Below are 21,674 nucleotides of genomic sequence, written 5' to 3' on the forward strand. Positions count from 1 at the left end.
GCACGCACGCACACGCGCCCGGCGTGAGTTTTAAGCCACCGGGTCCACGACGCGAACCGCGGTCGACTACGTGGGAGTCCAGCGACATAGCCATTACACTAACTGCTGGTTCCCGATGCCTCTGTTTTCGACCTCTCTTGGTTTGGGGAAGGAAAGAGCTCTTTCTCAGAGTTTCCTGCCTGGTCCTCAGCACCACACTGTCTCCCGAAAGGCTCATGCAATATGTGGGTAGATTCAAACCCTCTGACCATTTTTTCATCCACCTGCGTAGGTAGCCGTCTCTCCACCCAGCCTTCTGTCTGTGTGTTCCTGCATACGCATCTGTGAGTGGTGCTTATGCAGGATACCTATTACTAAATTATTTTATTTAACTTTATGTATTTATTTGGCTAGAGAGGGACAAGAGAGAGAGAGAAAGTGAGAAAGTAAGCTGTCAGGTCCAGGACTAGAACCGCAGTCGGCCATGTGGGAGTCCAGCACCTTTAACCACCATGCCACCTGCTGGCCTCCAAGGATACCTATTGCTACATGATTTTGGGTAACAGAGTTTGGTGACTTGTTGCCATTTTTCTTTCTGTATATATTGTTTAAATTTCCATGGTGAACAGTTACCATTTTTATTAAGAAATACTGTTGTGTCTTAAAAACAAAGAAGAATAGAAAGAAAAGGCAGAGCATTCATGGAATTCAACCTGATGTTCTAAATATCTGGGTATAGGTCTCTGTTTCTCATTAGATCATAATCAACTGAACGATAGCGCGACCTAGTCTCATTCATTCTGATGTTTTCTCAGTACTTTGTTCCCAGTTAACATGTGCCCAGACATAGCTTTTTCAGGTCAACTGTCTGTTGTGTTGGAATGACAGTCCAGTGCTTATTTCTCAGACTGTCTTACTCACTCTAGGTTAGGCCAAACCTCTTCCTCCTCCAGCTCCAAATTCCCATCTGGACCTGTTTATGCCTCAACTGCAGGGGCCACATGAAAGAAGGTGAGAAAGACAGGTGGGTTCAAGAGGATCTGGATGTAATTTGCATGCAATTAGCATATGATTTGTGTCATCTATTCTTAAGAAGTCATTTTCAAGTTAGAACTGCATCACTGCTTGCCTTAATGCTGCCATGTGCTCACTCGCTTCTTTCTCCCCTCCACTCAACCCTTGTCCCTGGTTCAGGTTCCTTACCATTGAAATGAAAGGAGGTAAAGAGAATGCTGGGAAGGAGGAAGCTGATCCAGGACACCCAAAATCCTTACAGAGTATTCTGGGAATGACTTATGAGCTGGGAGGCTCCTTGTGAAAGTTAATGGGTTCTCAGCTTCAGCATCTTGCATCCTAAGTCAGTGTCCAGCTGCAGAGACAGACTCCTTCCATTTCTCCTGCTTTGGCCTTTATCTAATGCACCCTATTCAGGAAAATGACCAGACCACAGCTGCTGCTGAACAGCTGTTAACCTACTGACTGACTGAATGCAATGAACAGACCTTGGCTAAGGTCTTTGCTTTGCTTGCTGGGTCTCCATTGATCTGGCGAATCCTCATATCCCAGCCTCTCTTGCCCTTCACTGCAGTTCTCCCTGCACCGGTCTTCCCCATGCTCACGTCTATCCAAAGCAAATACAATCTCAAGGAATAACACGCCACTCTCAGAGAGGGTAGGGAATGCACTTGCTTGTTATCCAGCAGGGAGCAGAAGTCCACTTTGCAGAGCTCTCCATCTCTGCAGGATAGTTTCAGCTTCCCAGAGCTCACCAGCTTCTACCCTGCCCCAGTCTAAGACTCAGGCCAAGATTTTTATCTCCTTCAGGGGCCCTGTGTTGGGTCTGTCTCTCCCAGAAGCAAGCCCAGCCTGGAGGCCTGGATTATTTACACCTCTTTGGCTCCCTTGAGCAGCAGACTCCATGGGCCCGAGAGCAGTAAATCTACCTCCTAATCACACCAAGCTGCTCCGCACAGTCTGGCCCGTTCTTGCAGGGCTGTACATCACTCGCAGAGACAGGGGCTGTGGCCCAGAGAGAAGCCTCCGGGAAGTGGCTGGCCCCTAGTTGTTTCTCTCTGGCTCTCTACAGAAGCCCACAGGGGCTCAGCTTCTCAAGACCCCTGTGCAATCAGCCCAGAGGTCTCTTGTTAGACAGAATAGCTTCTGAACCAAGATGACAGGTCACCAGTGATTTCTTAAGAGTCTGGAAAGGATGGATGGGTATCTGCACTTACCTGTCTCTCAGACATGACGTACAGGTAGCGCTGATCAATGGAGAAGGCCATATCTCGGAGGATGGGGCTCCCATCTTTGAGCACAGAGACCATCTCGTACTGAACCCCACCATGGGGGGGACCATCAGCCCGTATCTGCAAGAACAAGAAGCGTATTCTCAGCACCTGCACTCAGCATCCCCCAGGGTCACTGGCCTCTGCCTAGAGCAAGGGGCTTGCAGAAGATAATTACCATCCCAAGCTGCTACTCGGAGAGGGAAGCGCCACTTGTTTCAAATAGCCCAGTTTCCATCACAAGGAATCCTTTCCCAAGCAGAATGATGGTGGGTTTCTGTGTGCACATATGCCCTTAGGAAGGATACTGCATATCTTTATGTAGTTATTCTTGCATGAATCTACATATATTTATAGCACTGTGTGATGCATGTGGGTGTGAGTGTGCACACGTATTATTTATGGTTGTGGTGGGAGCTTGAACAATACACAGTGTCCTTGCCTCAGGCTGGACAATTATACAAACTATCGAAAAGCTGGTCATCAAGAGTTTCAAGTTTCAGAAAGGTGTTCTGTCCCCAAAGATATGCCCCCACTGTCTGTAAACCTACTCAGGGAGATGTGGTGAGTCAGGAGTCCCACCCCAGGAAAGTAAGTCAGGAAGGAGTTGGGCACCTTCTTCTAGTCTAGTTCTGCTCAGCCTGGGCTGCACGTTAGAATCACCGGGGGAACTTGGAAAAATATGAATGCCAGCGCCAAATCCATCCATCAGAATCTCTGTCGGTGGGGCTTAGGCATCTTCCTTGGGTTTAAAAGCTCCCCAGGTAAATCTAATGAGCAGCCAGGGTTTAGAAGGAGGAATAGTCCAGCAGAGCTTAAGCTAATGTCCTTAGTCACCCAGAGGGCTTGGGAAAATAATACATCCTTGGGCTCGCCCTCGACTTTCCAGTTTGGTGGGGAAGAAGCCTGAGAATGTGCATTTCTTTTCCTTTCCTTTCTTTTCTTTTCCTTTCTTTTCATTTTTTTCTTTTTGAGAGTTTTTTTGCTATAGGGCATGTGCACTTGCCAGAAAGACAGAGAGACAGAAAGTGAGAAATTGAGAAGTCATCCGATGGCCACATTGTAGTCCCTTTTCCTCCTTTCTCCTCTCGGGATCTTGGGCATGCACACACACGCGCCCGGCATGAGTTTAAGCCACCATGTCCAGGACTCGAACCGTGGTCGACTACATGAGAGTCGAGGCTGGTCATCAAGAGTTTCAAGTTTCAGAAAGGTGTTCTGTCCCCAAAGATATGCCCCCACTGTCTGTAAACCTACTCAGGGAGATGTGGTGAGTCAGGAGTCCCACCCCAGGAAAGTAAGTCAGGAAGGAGTTGGGCACCTTCTTCTAGTCTAGTTCTGCTCAGCCTGGGCTGCACGTTAGAATCACCGGGGGAACTTGGAAAAATATGAATGCCAGCGCCAAATCCATCCATCAGAATCTCTGTCGGTGGGGCTTAGGCATCTTCCTTGGGTTTAAAAGCTCCCCAGGTAAATCTAATGAGCAGCCAGGGTTTAGAAGGAGGAATAGTCCAGCAGAGCTTAAGCTAATGTCCTTAGTCACCCAGAGGGCTTGGGAAAATAATACATCCTTGGGCTCGCCCTCGACTTTCCAGTTTGGTGGGGAAGAAGCCTGAGAATGTGCATTTCTTTTCCTTTCCTTTCTTTTCTTTTCCTTTCTTTTCATTTTTTTCTTTTTGAGAGTTTTTTTGCTATAGGGCATGTGCACTTGCCAGAAAGACAGAGAGACAGAAAGTGAGAAATTGAGAAGTCATCCGATGGCCACATTGTAGTCCCTTTTCCTCCTTTCTCCTCTCGGGATCTTGGGCATGCACACACACGCGCCCGGCATGAGTTTAAGCCACCATGTCCAGGACTCGAACCGTGGTCGACTACATGAGAGTCGAGCGACATAGCTATTATGCCAACTGCTGGTCTGCCTGAGAATGTGCATTTCTAACAAATTCCCAGTGATAGCTAGACTGCCGGTCTTGAGTTTGAGAAATTAGTGAAGCTAATCCCCACAGAGCATACTGAGACTCAAAGAACTGTCCCTATGGTCATACAAAAGGTTGGTGGCAGGAGTCCTGGGTTCGAATGTGCCTTACTCCTTAGCAGTTTGTTCCTGGCCTCGCTGGCTATTGACCATTATTCCCCACCTCAGCTCATTTGTTTTCTTTGTCCTTTAAAGACCCTCCAGCTTCAGCCCCACCTCCTCCAGGAAGCCTGCCCCAACCTCTGTAATGGCTAATTAATTGCTCCCACTTTGAAGCCCTTTTTTCCCCCCTGCCAGACATTTTGTCCTGGGATTATAACCGATTGATTTGTTCATTGTATATGTACCAGCTAACATGTATTGACCATCTACTCGAATTGTTCTCTAATTGCTTCAGATGTGCATAAGTGCTGTCAACATTTTAAAAGCAGGGATATGTTTCTGTTTCTCTTATAACCCCCTGAGGACTAGCATGGAGCTGGAAGCTAACTGGTGATGGGTAAAAGGAAATGCTTGAGAAATGTCGTTTAAAAGGACGTGACTGAGAACCAGCTGATAGAGGGGACTGGATTCAGCACTAAATTAAAGCAAGGCCAAAAGACATTTTCGCTGGGAGATTTTAAGATGAATGCTTTTCCTCCTTTACACTCTTTGGATTCTGTTTTGTACTCCTAATCATTTTCTCCCTCTGCCCATTTCTCCCAAGACAGGGAGAGCTCTGAGGGAAGAGACTCGCCTTAGTCATCCCAAGGCCAGGCTTGGGCCCTGATGCCCCAGTTAGCACGAAAGGATACATGGATACATTTTTGGTTCCTGTTAGCCAAGTGGGGAGGGTCAACAGGTCTGTTTATTTCAGAGTCACAGGAGTGGGACAAGGGCATCCATTCCTTTTCTCTACTCTTCTGAGAATTCTGACACTTGAGTGACCTGAGACAGGCTGTGATTTGCACCTACTGTGTCAGGCTGGATGTAGGGCAGGTGAAAAGCAGCCCATGAACCCACCATGGGGTGCACAGCTCTGGCCCTGGGGCTCCTAGGGATAGGGAACAGAGGATCCTGAATGCAACCCTGGTGCTTAGACCCCAGGGGTGAGAATGTCATGTTTTCCTCACCTGCTTTGACAGTTGACATGAGGGCTCTAGGCTTGAAGTTAGTTAACCTCCGTGGGACCAAATACACTTCTCTCAGCCATCTCTACCCCTAATAACTTCCCCTGTGGGTTAGACTCTTTCTTTGTCCCCTAAGTTCCACTCTTGTCCCTTTTCTACTCAGCCAGCAGGCTTCTTGCATTCACTGCTATTGCCTTGACAGCTTTCATGACAGCCCCCACTTCCAGGGCTGGAGTCAGGGGCCAACAACTTGGGCCACAGGCTGGAAAGAGACTAGGAGTCAGCAGTGACATGACGGGGCTGAGACAACCACCTCCACTTGGAGCACCCCGACTATGAGATGCATGCAGAATGAAGAAAAAGGGTCTCTATCTAGGGAAATGCTCGGATACAGAGGTTCCTTTCACATTCAAAGCAGCATTCGCTCTCAGACAGACAGATCCAACTTCAGTAAGATCCTTATGGGAATGTAGTAGCTTTGAGTCACAGAAGTCTTGGTGCTATTTCCGGACTGAAGGGAAGATGCACTTGTCATGACTTCTGATTGACTTGGCCTCAGCATTCTGTCTTCCTAAGATGGAGAATTTAGATTGTTTCCTGCCTCTCCCATCTTCCTGATCATAGCTGCATTTCTCTAAGGGGATTTAAGTCTCCTCAAGGTGCTAGCTCAGTCCCAGGACCTACAGAACCAACCCTTCCTTAGGTCTGGCCAAGGATCTCTACCAGCTGGGGGTGTCATGTTCTTCATGAGCCTGGGCTCTTGCCTGGATTTTAGCAAGGCCTGGGCACCAAGTCACAAGGAAGAAGGAACAGGCCTGGCTCTCCCTCTGTGGTCCCCGGGACCAGACAGTACCTATAACCAGATGGGAGCTGGAATTGAACCAAAGACAACCTATCATCACACACTCTGCTGCATTCAGTTAGGGCCAGTCCCAGTATTAGGTTTTTATGGTATCAGAGACCTAATCTGAAGGTTCTCCCCCACCCCATCTGCAACCCAGTCGTTCAATAAGCCAGCTGAAGCCAGAATCAAACCTACATAACTCTCGAACGTCAGAGCTGAAACCAAACCAGAACGGAAAATGTTGTTGGTACTGAACCCGAACTAAGCTATCCTATTTCATTCCGCCTAAATCCCTAGAGAGAACGGCAAAATTGGATAAAGAGCCAATGCCTCTCTGCTTGCCCCCTTCCTCCATGCTATCTGCTCAAGCTTGGGTAGCCCTTTGAGATAGCTCCAAGGGGTTAGAGAAGAGAGGGGATGAAAGTCAGAAGGTCAGGTGGTCGAGAAAAAGGAGGAGTGCAAGGCCTGGTGGGCGCAAGGCAAGAGGTCAACTGGTCTTCCTGGATCCTCGTTCTCCCTCCAGGCAATGCAGCAACGTGGGCAGAGGAAAAGTTGGGACGCAGGCACCCGGCGTTTCCATTCTGACTGTTCCTACCTTAACCACCACCTTAACCACCATGCTAATGACTGACCAGAAAATGAGGTTTTTTTTTTTTAATTATTTATTTCTTTTATAAGTTACAGAGATAGAATGAGAATGCTGGGGAGAGAGGGAGGCCAGCGCAAGGGGAGAGAACACTCCAGGAATGACTGGGGAGGAGTCCACGTGTCTCCACGTTTCTGTATTGGGTAGGAGGTTCTGAGTTTCAAAGTTGTCCTTTGACATCACCAGATGCAAGGTGGCTAATGGACAGAGGGCGTCTCTAAGCAAAAGTGGGATTTTTATTTTTCTTTTTGTAGTTTTGCGAGAGGGCATGCACACTTACTGGAGAGAGACAGAGAGAGAAAGAGAGGGAAAGTGAGAAAGAACCCTCTATGGGGGATGGTCGTGCTGCAATCCCGTCTCCTCCATCGCTCCCTTCTGGGACTCTGGGCATGCATGCACAGATGCCTGGCATGTCCATCAAGCTCCAGGATTCAGGATTTGAGCAGGGTCATTGGCTGCCTTAACCACCATGCTATTGACTGACCAGAGTGAGTTTTTTAAAAAAAGCTTATGTATTTCTTTTATAAGTCACAGAGATAGAATGAGATTGCCGGGGAGAGAGGGAGGGAGAGAGAAAGGGCCCCCAACAGGGCCTTTATGTAGTGATCCGCCCCCAGCCTCAGCCAACCTCTCAGATGACGGGCACACATGGGCCTAGAGTACTCAGGAAAGGTCTCCAGATGTGAACCTGGAATCTTCCAATGTGAACCAGCCTCTTAGAGTCATGTTACTGCCGCGCCTCTGTCTGGCCCTCATAGAGGGATTTTAAAAGCTAACTAATTGAGTCTATTTTATGGTGTCCCACAAAGTGACTGCTCTCTTCAGCTTTTAAGCTTATGTCTCTAAGGCCAGGTTTCAATAACCACAGAGAGGACAATAAACTGAAATAGGCCATGAACCAGCTTCGCAGACTGAGTGGCACAGGTCCCAGCATCCAGCCAGCAAGGTGAGGCATTCAGGGATGGGCAGAGGAGGGGGCACAGGGACAGGTGGAATCGGCCACTTGAACAAGCCTTTTTAGGAGGGCTCTTCCTCTCTGGGAGGGCAGGGCTCAGTGGAAAGGAGCAGCTACCATGGACCCTTTCGCTTGGACGAGGCTCAGAGGTAGGTAGCATGAGAAAGACAGTCTGCGAAGAAGGTGACAATCTACTGAGACCTGCAAAGACGAAATGTGCCTACGCTGTCACACAAGGAAATTTCAGCTGCTCTAGTAAGAATTCCTATTACAGAGAGACTTGAAACAGAGCTGGTGGCCTTGGGAGACTGTGACCTTGTCCTCAGGAGGGTTTTTAGCACAGGACAACCCCATCGGCTTCCTGACTGCATGAGACTCTGCCTGAAGGCAGGACAGACTTGGCACATTTTCAAAGGGTCCCTGTCCCTCCTAAGAGTTTAATAATAGCTACTGGGGCCTGCAGGTGGTGTGGTGGTTAAGATGCTGGACTCCAACATGACTGACTGTGGTTCAAGTCCTAGACCTGGTGGCTTGATTTCTCACTTTCTCTCTCTCTCTATCTCCCTCTGGTCAAATTAAAAGATAAATAATAACAAATAAAATAAAATAAATAAATCTTAAAAAAGAACTATCCTGTATCATTTAAATCATCATCATCATCATAATAGCTACCTCTGAAATCACTTTTATGATGTGGTAGGCACTGTTGAAAATGTGTAACAAAAATTAACTCATTTAATCCTTACAAATGCCCTTGATGTATATACTACTCTTCTTTTTCCCATTTTACAGAGAAGAAACCTGAGAGTTAGGCAACTTTCTCAAGATCACATATCTAAAGGATGGTGAAACTGGGATTTACACATACCATCTCAATTCTCAGTCACTTAAAAATTCTTAAGCAAAGGTAATAATGCGGAAACAGGGCTAGACAGTGGGTGGTACAATAATAAAAATGCAATGCTTGGGGCCAGTAGGTGGTGTAACGGTAAAGGCACTGAACTCCCATGTGGTCCACCAGGGTTCAAGTCCCAGACCCAGTGGCTTGAGACTCACGCCTGGCATGTGTGCATCCATGCCCCAAACCCTGAGAGGACAATGGAAGAGAAAGGATTTCAGCATGGCCATCCCCCTGGGAGGGGGGTGATCTGTCACTTTCTGTCTTTCTGTTTGTGTCTGGGCATGTATCCAAGATCCAGGCGGGCTGCGGCTGGAAGTGAATCATGGCACCAAGACCCTGTTGGGGCGCTGTGTGTATGTGTGCATCTCTCGCTCATATAAGAAAGAGATAAACTTTAGAAAACGGTAATAATGGGCAAACGTAGCTGTTCTTTGTTGCTGAACAGAGTAGATAGGTGGACCGGAAGTCCGATTTCCTGTTCCACCTCTTCAGACTCCTAAAGTCGAAGTGGACAATCACCTACATCCTGGGGGCAACAATGAACTCAAACCCTCTCTAGGCAGACTTTATTTGGAGGCTAAAACTCAGTTTATCAGGGCTGGCTTTGGGGCGGGAGTGTGTTGGGGAAAATCCAGGGGGAGATTTACTATCCATCCCTCCAAATGGGAGGGGCCCCTTCGAAATGAGAATGAAATAGTAACCCTATTAGTATCTTTCCTTTAAATCACAGCTGTGTCTGTACAGAAATTAATGACAGGCTTTTTACTTGAATATCCAATTCAAATCAGCATATCCAATTAACTCACTTACCTGCCGTCCCCTCCAAACGCTTTTCCTTGTGCATCAATTTCTTCTCTAGTTAGCCTTAAATTATGGAGCTTTTACTTGGGATTTGGCACTTTAATATCACTTTATTATTATTAGTAGTAGTAGTAACAGTAAGAGTTTTTTTTGCAAGGACTCCTGAAGAGCAGTGGAACTGGAAGCTTCTTGGGCCCCCCAGTAGCTGAGAGATGGGCTGGAGAGGCAGCAGCACTCAGGGAGGCATGGATTGTGTCTGCAGGGCTGGGCGCTAATCCCTACCGCCTCATTAATAGGCCGTGTGACTTCAGGCAAGTCACTTCACTTGTTTATGTAATACTTTCTGCAGCTGCTAAATAAGGGAAGTAATTCCTGCCCTTCCTAGCTCCAGAAGGGTACTGTGGAAGTGAAGTGAGTTATTAGCCGTGAGTTATTTCAGCACTGTCCAATATTTACTTAGCACATGCCTACCATGAGTGAGGCCCGTGGCGAGAGCTGGGGACACAGTGATAAATGGCACAGGGTCCTCGTGGGAGCCTGGGGGTGGGGGAACGGACAGTTCGTCAGTCTTCACAACACATAGCAACCCGTGGTCGTGGGAAGTGTGCTTGGAGACCAGCCGTGAGTGGGCAGCACCCCCCTGGCCTGAGGGACCCCGAGGGAGGCTCCCTGGAGGAGGTGACAGCTCAGTGAGTGCTCTGGAAACTTAGAGTGAAATGTAAATAGAAGGAGGCTGCTGGGCTGTCTGAGCCAGGCTTCTTGGAAACTCGCGCTCTCAAACCAGGTGTCTTGACAGGACAAGACTTTCGACACCTTTGTGGAGAAGGGCTCAACAGCATGAGAGTGGACCACCTCACGCTGCATCCTAAAACGCACTTGGCGAGGCCTTTGTCATGTGGTTCTAGCTCTGTTTGCCTCCGGACTCTGGGCTTGTCATGTGTGTGGTATGTGTACGTGTGTGGTGTATGCACGTGTGGTGTGTGTATGTATGGTCTGTGTATGTGTGGTGTGTAGTGTGTACTTGGTATGTATGTGTGGTGTGTGTATGTGTATGGTATATGTATGTGGTGTGGGTGTATGTATGTGTGTGGTGTGTGCATGTGTGGTTTGTAGTTTGTACTTGGTCTCTGTGTGCTGTATGTGTGTGGTGTGTACATGTGTGGTGTGTGTATGTGTGGTATGTATATATGTGGCATGTAGCGTGATTTTGTGCACACGCACATGTGTGTTGTGTGCATGTGTGCTGTGTAGTGTGCATGTGGTCTGTGCAGCATGTAGCATGAACTTAGTGTGTGCATAGTGCATAGTGTGATTTGGTGTGTGTGGTGTGTGCATGTGTGATGTGTAGTATGAACTTAGTTTGTGTGTGTGTGGTGTGTAGGATGCACTTAGTGTGTGTGTGTAGTGTGACTTGGTGTGTGTATGAGTGACGTGTGCATGTGTGGTGTGTAGTGTGCACGTGGCGTGTGTGTGGTGTGTGCATGTATAGTGTACACTGCATGTGTGTGTGTGTGGTGTGGTGTGTGCATGTGTAGTGTACACTGAGTGTGTGTGTGTGGTGTGGTGTGTGCATGCTGTGTGTTGTGGGTAGGAAGTGTGTGCACGTGCAGACCTTTAGAGAGGGAAAGGTGGAGAAGGCCTGGCGCTGCTCAGACTGAACTCGGCGTGAGTTAATGAGCGAGCGTGTTCGCAGCTGTGCATTTAGTGCTGTGAGAGAGGATTCGAGCTGAAGTTTATTTTTGTGAAGCTTCATGACCCGAATTATTTATAGATTGAAGTCTTTGGTAAATTATCCTGGGGGCAACAATGAACTCAAACCCTCTCTAGGCAGACTTTATTTGGAGGCTAAAACTCAGTTTATCAGGGCTGGCTTTGGGGCGGGAGTGTGTTGGGGAAAATCCAGGGGGAGATTTACTATCCATCCCTCCAAATGGGAGGGGCCCCTTCGAAATGAGAATGAAATAGTAACCCTATTAGTATCTTTCCTTTAAATCACAGCTGTGTCTGTACAGAAATTAATGACAGGCTTTTTACTTGAATATCCAATTCAAATCAGCATATCCAATTAACTCACTTACCTGCCGTCCCCTCCAAACGCTTTTCCTTGTGCATCAATTTCTTCTCTAGTTAGCCTTAAATTATGGAGCTTTTACTTGGGATTTGGCACTTTAATATCACTTTATTATTATTAGTAGTAGTAGTAACAGTAAGAGTTTTTTTTGCAAGGACTCCTGAAGAGCAGTGGAACTGGAAGCTTCTTGGGCCCCCCAGTAGCTGAGAGATGGGCTGGAGAGGCAGCAGCACTCAGGGAGGCATGGATTGTGTCTGCAGGGCTGGGCGCTAATCCCTACCGCCTCATTAATAGGCCGTGTGACTTCAGGCAAGTCACTTCACTTGTTTATGTAATACTTTCTGCAGCTGCTAAATAAGGGAAGTAATTCCTGCCCTTCCTAGCTCCAGAAGGGTACTGTGGAAGTGAAGTGAGTTATTAGCCGTGAGTTATTTCAGCACTGTCCAATATTTACTTAGCACATGCCTACCATGAGTGAGGCCCGTGGCGAGAGCTGGGGACACAGTGATAAATGGCACAGGGTCCTCGTGGGAGCCTGGGGGTGGGGGAACGGACAGTTCGTCAGTCTTCACAACACATAGCAACCCGTGGTCGTGGGAAGTGTGCTTGGAGACCAGCCGTGAGTGGGCAGCACCCCCCTGGCCTGAGGGACCCCGAGGGAGGCTCCCTGGAGGAGGTGACAGCTCAGTGAGTGCTCTGGAAACTTAGAGTGAAATGTAAATAGAAGGAGGCTGCTGGGCTGTCTGAGCCAGGCTTCTTGGAAACTCGCGCTCTCAAACCAGGTGTCTTGACAGGACAAGACTTTCGACACCTTTGTGGAGAAGGGCTCAACAGCATGAGAGTGGACCACCTCACGCTGCATCCTAAAACGCACTTGGCGAGGCCTTTGTCATGTGGTTCTAGCTCTGTTTGCCTCCGGACTCTGGGCTTGTCATGTGTGTGGTATGTGTACGTGTGTGGTGTATGCACGTGTGGTGTGTGTATGTATGGTCTGTGTATGTGTGGTGTGTAGTGTGTACTTGGTATGTATGTGTGGTGTGTGTATGTGTATGGTATATGTATGTGGTGTGGGTGTATGTATGTGTGTGGTGTGTGCATGTGTGGTTTGTAGTTTGTACTTGGTCTCTGTGTGCTGTATGTGTGTGGTGTGTACATGTGTGGTGTGTGTATGTGTGGTATGTATATATGTGGCATGTAGCGTGATTTTGTGCACACGCACATGTGTGTTGTGTGCATGTGTGCTGTGTAGTGTGCATGTGGTCTGTGCAGCATGTAGCATGAACTTAGTGTGTGCATAGTGCATAGTGTGATTTGGTGTGTGTGGTGTGTGCATGTGTGATGTGTAGTATGAACTTAGTTTGTGTGTGTGTGGTGTGTAGGATGCACTTAGTGTGTGTGTGTAGTGTGACTTGGTGTGTGTATGAGTGACGTGTGCATGTGTGGTGTGTAGTGTGCACGTGGCGTGTGTGTGGTGTGTGCATGTATAGTGTACACTGCATGTGTGTGTGTGTGGTGTGGTGTGTGCATGTGTAGTGTACACTGAGTGTGTGTGTGTGGTGTGGTGTGTGCATGCTGTGTGTTGTGGGTAGGAAGTGTGTGCACGTGCAGACCTTTAGAGAGGGAAAGGTGGAGAAGGCCTGGCGCTGCTCAGACTGAACTCGGCGTGAGTTAATGAGCGAGCGTGTTCGCAGCTGTGCATTTAGTGCTGTGAGAGAGGATTCGAGCTGAAGTTTATTTTTGTGAAGCTTCATGACCCGAATTATTTATAGATTGAAGTCTTTGGTAAATTCAGTCTCTGAGATTGTTCCTCCCTCTATCCTGTGCACGTTCATGGCGTGCACACGCACGCACCCACCCCCCCCCACGCGCGCACACACACACACACACAGAGGCAGCAGCAGCACTGACTTCCAGGGTCCCTGTGGTTACCCCGCCTCCGAGCTGTGCAATCCTTAACTAAGCATGCAGAGTCACAGCTCAGCAGGCTGAGGTTCCCTGGAGGACAGCTGGGAGCCTGGCCCTAAATGCTTGGCTAATTGGAGGGGGATGCAGGAGCCTGGAACGCTCGGCCTGTGGGTTGCACTGAGCCAGGAGAGGAGAGGAAGAGGGGACACAGGGCCATGAAGAGGAAGAGGTTGCTAAGATGAGCTAAGCTCTGGGAAATCTGCAGCCCCTACATTTCTCTCTCTCTCTTTCTCTGTCTCTCACACACGCAAACACACACACACACACACACACACACACACACACAGGCATGCATGCAGATACCTATGGTGCTGTCTCTAATGAGTTGCGGGTCAATTAGTCAATCATTGTGCTTTGACCCTGGAGCCTGACATTTCCATGTACAATTATTTCTGCGCATGTTAAGAATCTGTCCCAGATATTCAACTGGGGTAGATGGGGTTGGCAGAGGGGCGCATGGGGCTCAGGGCTTCTGGATTTCAGGGGTCAAGGTCATGGAGGGCTTTCTCCTGGAATATGGGGAGCAATTACTTGTTCTCTGGAATTGCACATACTGTGACAGTGTGAGATTAGTAACCTGACTAGCAAGGATTAGACATACTGAATACTGAGGACTTACTATAAGTAAGGTGAGTGTTCAGGGGTTAGGTTGGGGAGACTGGCTTGTAGGAAGCTCCAGAGGCCAGCTTTTTTTTTCTAAATCATGGGTTCTCTGCCTTCATCAGCCAGGGGAAGATGGCCAAACAATCCCTGATCCCTGCTGCTCAGCTCCATGCCTTCCTGTGGTTAGTGACAGACTACACTTCACAAAGGCAGTGAGCTCCCAGCCCCAGGCGGCCTCTCCCTTTACCACGCAGGGGAGTGACGTCAAGACCTAAAAGCAAAAAGAATCCAGATTTCTTGGCTCTACTCTGTCAGTGAGGGTTTTGAACTCCACAGAATGGAAAGGGACAAGAAGAGGTGAATTATTCTGGACAACTCAGGGACACAGAGCTCAGCCTTAGACCAGCCCCATCTTTAAATGCTGTTCCAGCTTTGGGTTCCGGTAGGCCAGGAGACTTCGGAAATAAGAAGCTGCAAGGGGCAGAGGAAGCACTTGATTGTTCTGGGAAACAATAAGATAAACACAGCGAGGGACAACTGAAGCATTAAACAGCCTCGGATGAAATCAGATCACGCAGAGGAGAAGCGATAATTCACATGGAGCACATGGTGGGGGAGGGGCTTAGAGGGGTGGTAGGAGGAATTAATAAAGAATAATGAGGAACTTCTGCCAAATCTGAATCTTTGTTTACCTAAAGCTCTGGCAATGCGGGGTGCTCAGAACCTCCATTCAAGGCATTGCACACAGATTCTTTTCCCAAGGATGCCCCAGTTGCTTCAGGATAGAAATGAACCTCTTAGGCTTTTTGAGCTGGAAATGATTCAGACACCCTTTAGAGTCTACATGGATGGCAATGCAGCCTTTTCCACCAGGTCCTGGAGTAGGGCGGGGTAAGAATGGATGGGAATTGGGCATATTGACAGAGATGAACTACCTTGGAAATGTCCCATCCTGCTTTCAAGGAGAGGTAGGAAGACACTAGTACTTCTTGGGACTGGATAGGCACAGTGCTTTGGAATAGCTGACCTCTCTTTATTAATTTATGTCACCCTGCGTATTGAGTATCTCTTCTATGTCATCGATGTGTGAAAGGTAGGGGATATAAATGTGAATAATCAAGCTCTATGAGATGGGGCTCCCTTCGGCACAGAATAAGAATGTTTAGTGTTCGCAGCCGGACCACACAGCGAGTCCACTGTGAGCGAAGCTCAAAGGTGGGTTTGCCTGAGTCCAAAGCCTGTACTCTTTCTCTTTCACTCTTCCTCCCTTGGGGGCCTTGGTTTCCCTAAGTCAAAGAGGAGCACAATGCCTACACTGGGATAAAAAGACTGCATCTAAAAAGTGCTAGGTAGATAAGTTCTGGAAAACAAAATAGTTCATCTAGTTGTTGCCTCCAGGGTGGCAAAAGAGGCCACCTGCAGTCTGAGAAAAAGAGCAAAGGATGGGGTGTTTAAGAGAGTTATTACTCTCTTTAATTGACATCCTTTGCAATGGGCTACAATTGCCCCACATGTTATAATCTGGAACAGTAATTTTTTGCTTTCACTAACACCGAGTACGGCATTTTGAGCTGGAGGTGTGGGAAGGGAGGTCTAAAGCTCTAAGGGCCTCTGGCTGACACTGAGTTTGTGTGCCTGAATGCAGGAGAGGCCCTAAGATTTTAAAAGAAGTCCTTTAAAAAATGCACGTGGCATGTATACCGTGGTGCAGAAACCGCTTGGTAATGGAGAAATGGAGACCACATCGGTGTCACTGTATCTGTCTTCCCATTGCTACAGGCCGGGACTGAGTCTTTATTGCCTCTTATCTGTGCCACTGCAATAACCTGAGAAATCTCCCTGCCTCCAGCATATTCCTGCTCTAATCTATTCTACCAAACACCGCCAGATTAATCTTCTTAAAACACTTATTTGATCCTGCCTTTTCTGTATGCAAAATCCTTAAATTTCAGGTGTTGGTAATTTTCTTTCTCTTGCTTATCTCAGTCTCCTAATTTTTTTTTTTATGATGAACATACACTACTTTTAGAATATTGAGAAAAAGTAAATCATTGCATGCATTCATGTGCATGCACACACACACATACACCAGCTTTAATTTGCCTCCACTGATAATTTAGAAAAGCTCACCCTCATCAGTTTGTTACTTAAGGGTCTAGCTAACATGGCCTTTTCACCACTTTCCAGTTACATCTCTAGTTTTTTTGACTTTCATGCCTTTGCTTGACAATTTTCTCTACATTCTAGATTCTAATATCCTTCAGGGCCTAACCTGAATGCTACCTCCTCCATGAAGCCTACACTGATCCCTTCTTTGACCACCTGCCCCCCATAACATCTAGCGCGTCTCTTCACACACTTACTTCTGAACATATTCAGTTATCTTTCCTAAAATAAAGTGCCCTTGAGAAGAGATTACATTTCCTTTAGCTTCATATGCCTAACTGCATCTGCTAATACTGGACACAGAGTGGGCTCTCTGTAACATGCGCCGATGGAATGAACAAGCTGCTGCGGTTGAGAGTGGAATATTACTCATCTCTCACATTTATCTAACCCCTATTAGTTTTAGACATTTTGCACAGAGCATTATACCCAATTTTCTCTCTCTTTCTCTCTTTAGATTTTGCCATAGGGTGTGCTCATTCTCCAGAGAGCTGAGAGAGAGAGAAAGAGAGAAAGTGAGAACTTACTCCCCGGGTGGGGGATGGCCAAGCCACAGTCCCTTCTCCTCTTGGGATTTTCGGCACACACATACACGTGTCTGGCATGATTTTCAAGCTGCTGGGTCTGGGACTTGAACCACAGACTAGCTAACATGGCCTTTTCACCACTTTCCAGTTACATCTCTAGTTTTTTTGACTTTCATGCCTTTGCTTGACAATTTTCTCTACATTCTAGATTCTAATATCCTTCAGGGCCTAACCTGAATGCTACCTCCTCCATGAAGCCTACACTGATCCCTTCTTTGACCACCTGCCCCCCATAACATCTAGCGCGTCTCTTCACACACTTACTTCTGAACATATTCAGTTATCTTTCCTAAAATAAAGTGCCCTTGAGAAGAGATTACATTTCCTTTAGCTTCATATGCCTAACTGCATCTGCTAATACTGGACACAGAGTGGGCTCTCTGTAACATGCGCCGATGGAATGAACAAGCTGCTGCGGTTGAGAGTGGAATATTACTCATCTCTCACATTTATCTAACCCCTATTAGTTTTAGACATTTTGCACAGAGCATTATACCCAATTTTCTCTCTCTTTCTCTCTTTAGATTTTGCCATAGGGTGTGCTCATTCTCCAGAGAGCTGAGAGAGAGAGAAAGAGAGAAAGTGAGAACTTACTCCCCGGGTGGGGGATGGCCAAGCCACAGTCCCTTCTCCTCTTGGGATTTTCGGCACACACATACACGTGTCTGGCATGATTTTCAAGCTGCTGGGTCTGGGACTTGAACCACAGAGTCAGCCAGGTGGGATCCAGCTGCTTTAACCTTCACATCACCTGCTGGTCCCCAGCCTCCATTTTCTCATTTAATCCTCACAACAAGCTGACAAGGTAGACATAAGTATTATCCCTGTGTTATAGGTGAGAAACTGAGGTGCGAGGGCAGGAGGTGACTTCCCGAAGTTCACATAGCTGGGAGGTAGAAGAGTCAGGGTTTGAACTCTGTTGAATTTAGAATAGACCAACTCTGTTGGTCTAGGTCTCTGTTTTCTCATCTCTAGAAAAAACTGGGTAGGGAAAAAGAGAATCATACTCTGCACCAGCCCCACCAGCCGCAACCCTTCCAGAACCTGGCATAGAAACACACTGTACACATTTGCTCTGTTAAACTGATCTTTTGGGGCTCCTCAGTGGACTGGTAAGAGCTCTTAGGAGGAAGGTACTCTCAACACTCAAGCTGAGGCTAAGGAAAGAACTCTAGGGCCACTACAGGCTGCGTCCTGCTGGCTCAGAGAGGAAAAGGGAGGGTTGAGATCATAGGAATGGGGTCAGCAACAGTTTAAGAGGAGGGAGGAGAAAAGAGAGGTGAGGCCAGACAGCCCCTATCCCCTAAGGTCCCTGACAGCCAGCACAGGGTGCCCTGTGCACCCTGGTCTGTCTGACATCCTGGCAGAGCCCAAGGGCAAAAAAGACAGTTGTGGGGAGAGTCTGGCTCTGTTAAAAGATTCTGTGTTTGAATAGCTGTCGTCTTCACACCTTTCCCCATCTCCCCTCCCAGGAGAGGGACTTTAATAATGAGCTGCTTCATGACAACAGATCTCTAATTAATTCATTGCTATTCTTCTGGGGCTGGATCATTCTAATCAAGGTGGGGTGGGGGTAGGGGTGGGAGTGGAGAGTCAGGTTTTTCTCCACCTGCGTGGTCTGTCTGGGACTGTAGCTTTGCTCCTTGACATTGCTGTTCCAAGCCCTTTCCAGTCACCTGTTCTCTTTGCTGGACACCTGCTTCTCCTCAATGTCCACCCCCTCCTTGTGCTGACGCCCACAGCTGCTGGGCACAACGCCAGCATGCAGACTCCTGCTGGTGGCTGGGTCCAGCGCACAGGAGCCAGGATCTCATCAGGAAGGACGAGGGAGAGAAGCAGGGCTTGGCCGTGGGAGGAACAAACTTCGTCCTGTCTTTTCTCTGCAGGACACCCAACGGGCTCAATGACCAGCAAAGTGAAGCTCCAGTTCTTCTCAAGACTCCCCAGATCCTCCCGATCGGAGGCTCCCACTGCCTACGCTGCTGTGTGCTCCTGACCTGGACAGCTACCCAAGAACTGGCTGCAGAGGAGGTGCGTGGCCAGCCAGCGGCTAAGACCAAAGGGAGTTCTCCTAGGAATGACATGGAACAAAATAACCTTCTCAAATCCCCCTAAACGTCAGTGGAGATGCACTTAGAGGCCATGGAAATGAAAGACTGCACGGGTCTCGCCTTGGGCAGTCTCTTCATAGGTTCTTCCAGTTTTCTAGACCTTCTAGTCTGCCCTTCTGATAGGTGTTAACTGTCTAGTCAAGGCCGACGTCACCTCTGCGGAGTGGAGCCTGCACGGGGCACTCCCCAGGGGAGTTAATTCTTCTGTTCCTCAGCTACAAAACCGGTAAAAGCAACACTGTCTGTAAGACACGGCTGCAGCAGGACCAGATGAAGTAAGGAATATGAAAGCGTTTGGCAAACTGGAAAGGGTTGCAGGAAGGAGAAGGATTCCTTAGATCTCTGACTCATGGACTTGCATGGGACCAGGCTGAGGAAGACCACTGTGGGTAGTGAGGAAATCTTTAAGGGGCCACTATGGGGGAGTCGATCACCTCTGCTCTGTCCTTCCAAAGGCACAGGCTGGAGGAGGAGGAGGAAGAGGAGGTGGAGAAAGCAGCAGCAGGTGCCAGGCAGGAGCCCTTTGCATCGTGGGGGGCCTCCAGCTCACGTTTGAAGGCAGCCTGTCTGATCGAGAAGGAGTGGCGCGGCGAGTGTCATTTATAGGACCTGGCTGGGACACAGACAGCTGAGGCCACTGGGCCGAAGGGATGGCAGTGTTCCTACTCAGGCCCTTTTCACTTTGTGAAAAGGAGAAAAGCGAGGGGGAGGCTCCAGTCTTTCACCCACAGAGAGAAGGCAGCTCAGGGCAAAGCTACCCACTTCTAATATGCTCCTTAAAAAGAACTAGAAGGAGCTATAGCTTGGCTTTTGTGTAAAGCACTAAAGCATCCCCCTCCTGCCCTTCCCACACCCCCACTTCTCTGGAGTTTTTTTTTTTTTTTTCCTTTTAAAAGAGCGCTCCACCTCTCTAGGGACTGGAATCATTAACCGAATAGCACTTTGCCTCTCATAGCTTTTGACAATTTGGCAGTGAGCTGGAAAGTACCAGAGAAGCTGTGAAGAAGCAGGGGGAGAGAGTGGGGCGGTGGGTGTGTCTCAAGGACTGGCCAGGTGCTTGCCTGGTCCCCACCCAACACCTGGCCTGTGCTTCCTGCCCAGCCTTGATCTGTGGCTCAAGGATGGCAGTCTGAGCTATCCTGGAGGTGTGATAAAGAGTGAGGGGAACGTGACATGCTTCCTGTCCTCGCCCCCTCTGGCTGTCGCCTGGAGGCTGCCTGGGGCTGGCTGACAACCAGTGTGGACGGGGGATCCCACCAGGAAAGGCGGAGAGTAAGTCCCTCATTCTCCCTGACACCTGACAAGCAGCCAAGGTACTTCTGCGGATAGAAGGACGATTGAGTGATGACCTTCCAGGGCAGTACACCCCACATCCTGGGCAATTCCTAAGAGGAGGGAAATCAGACTGGGAAAAAGGAGGGTCCTGGTTTTCGCAGGCAAGTCGTGATGTGTGTAATACAGGTCAAAGGGAGAGAGGATTCTTGGACTCCTGGATGACAGCCCATGTTGGGGTAACTCCAGGAAAGGCTCTGGGCATTCTTGACCATTAGGAAGTAGATGGCTTTGGACCAGCAGATGGTATAAGGGTTATATCATGGGACTCCCACGTAGTTGACCACGGTTTGAGTCCCAAACCTGACAGCTTCAACTCACACGGGGCACGTGTGTGTGTGCCCAAGGTCCCGAGAGGAAAATGGAGGAGCAGGGACTGCGGCGTGGCCATCCCTCCCAGGGGGTGATTTCTTGCTTTCTGTCTCTGTCTTTCTGGCAAGTGCATGTACCCTATAGCAAAAATCTCTTAAAAAAAGGAAGGAAGTAGAGGGCATTGCGGGAATTTCTCAGAAGAGGCTATGGGGAACTCACTGGACTCCCGTGTAGTTGACTGTGGTTCGAGTCCTGGACCTGGAGGCTTAAAACTCATGCCGGGGGCCAGGTGTATGTGTGTCCATTTCCAAGATGAGAACGGAAGAGAAGGGGTTGTGGTGTGGTCATCCCACTCCCATCCTGGGGTGGTGGTGATATCTCGCTTTCTGTCTTTTTGTTTCTCTGGCAAGTGCACACACCCTACAGTAAAAATCTCTCTCAAAACAAAACAAAAGAAAACAAAACAAAAAAACAAAAAAAGAGGCAACGTCCCCAGCCTCCTGGGTCAGAGGACTTCTCCACCTTGTGTGTAGTTCCTGCTCCACACTAGGAACCTAGCCTTATTTAATAATCCTAGAATGCAAGTATAATTACCACCGATTGAGTCATACTATGTGCTCAACATGGTACCCAGGCACCTTCCACATGCCATCTAACCACCAAGCCCATTTCACTGATGAAGAAACAGGGGCTCAGAGAAGTTAGGTCACTTGCCTTGGGCCACATAGCTTGCCAATAGAAGAGAGGGATTTGAACTTGAGTCGGTTTGATTATACAGTCTCTTACTAATCTATTTGCTTCTCCAGAGTACACCCACTTTTGTCTTGTGTATAATGCTAACATCTTACTGTCTTGTCATTTTCATGTTCTTCTTCTGCTGTCTGAGCCCCTTGGTGCCAAGAGAAATGATAAATTCCCAGTTGTAGAAGTTGAATCTATATAGTTCATTTTATTCAATTTTGAGCAGACTGCCTGTCACGACAGGGTCCTTAAAAATTGCATGCTCTCCTTGAATCAAATGAGAGCTCCAGA

The 21,674-nt window shown here is 48.2% G+C and overlaps 1 protein-coding gene across 1 annotated transcript in view; it reads right to left on the bottom strand.

Annotated features, from left to right (window-relative positions):
• PLXNA2 (plexin A2) overlaps positions 1-21,674 on the bottom strand; it is a 228,781-nt gene that overhangs the window by 129,163 nt on the left and 77,944 nt on the right. Inside the window, 1 exon segment of the mRNA XM_006159313.2 lies at positions 2,211-2,345. Within this exon segment, the coding sequence (XP_006159375.1) occupies positions 2,211-2,345 (135 nt within the window).

This window comes from Tupaia chinensis, unplaced genomic scaffold (assembly GCF_000334495.1).
Source record: "Tupaia chinensis unplaced genomic scaffold, TupChi_1.0 Scaffold000627_1, whole genome shotgun sequence".
NCBI lineage: Eukaryota > Metazoa > Chordata > Mammalia > Scandentia > Tupaiidae > Tupaia > Tupaia belangeri.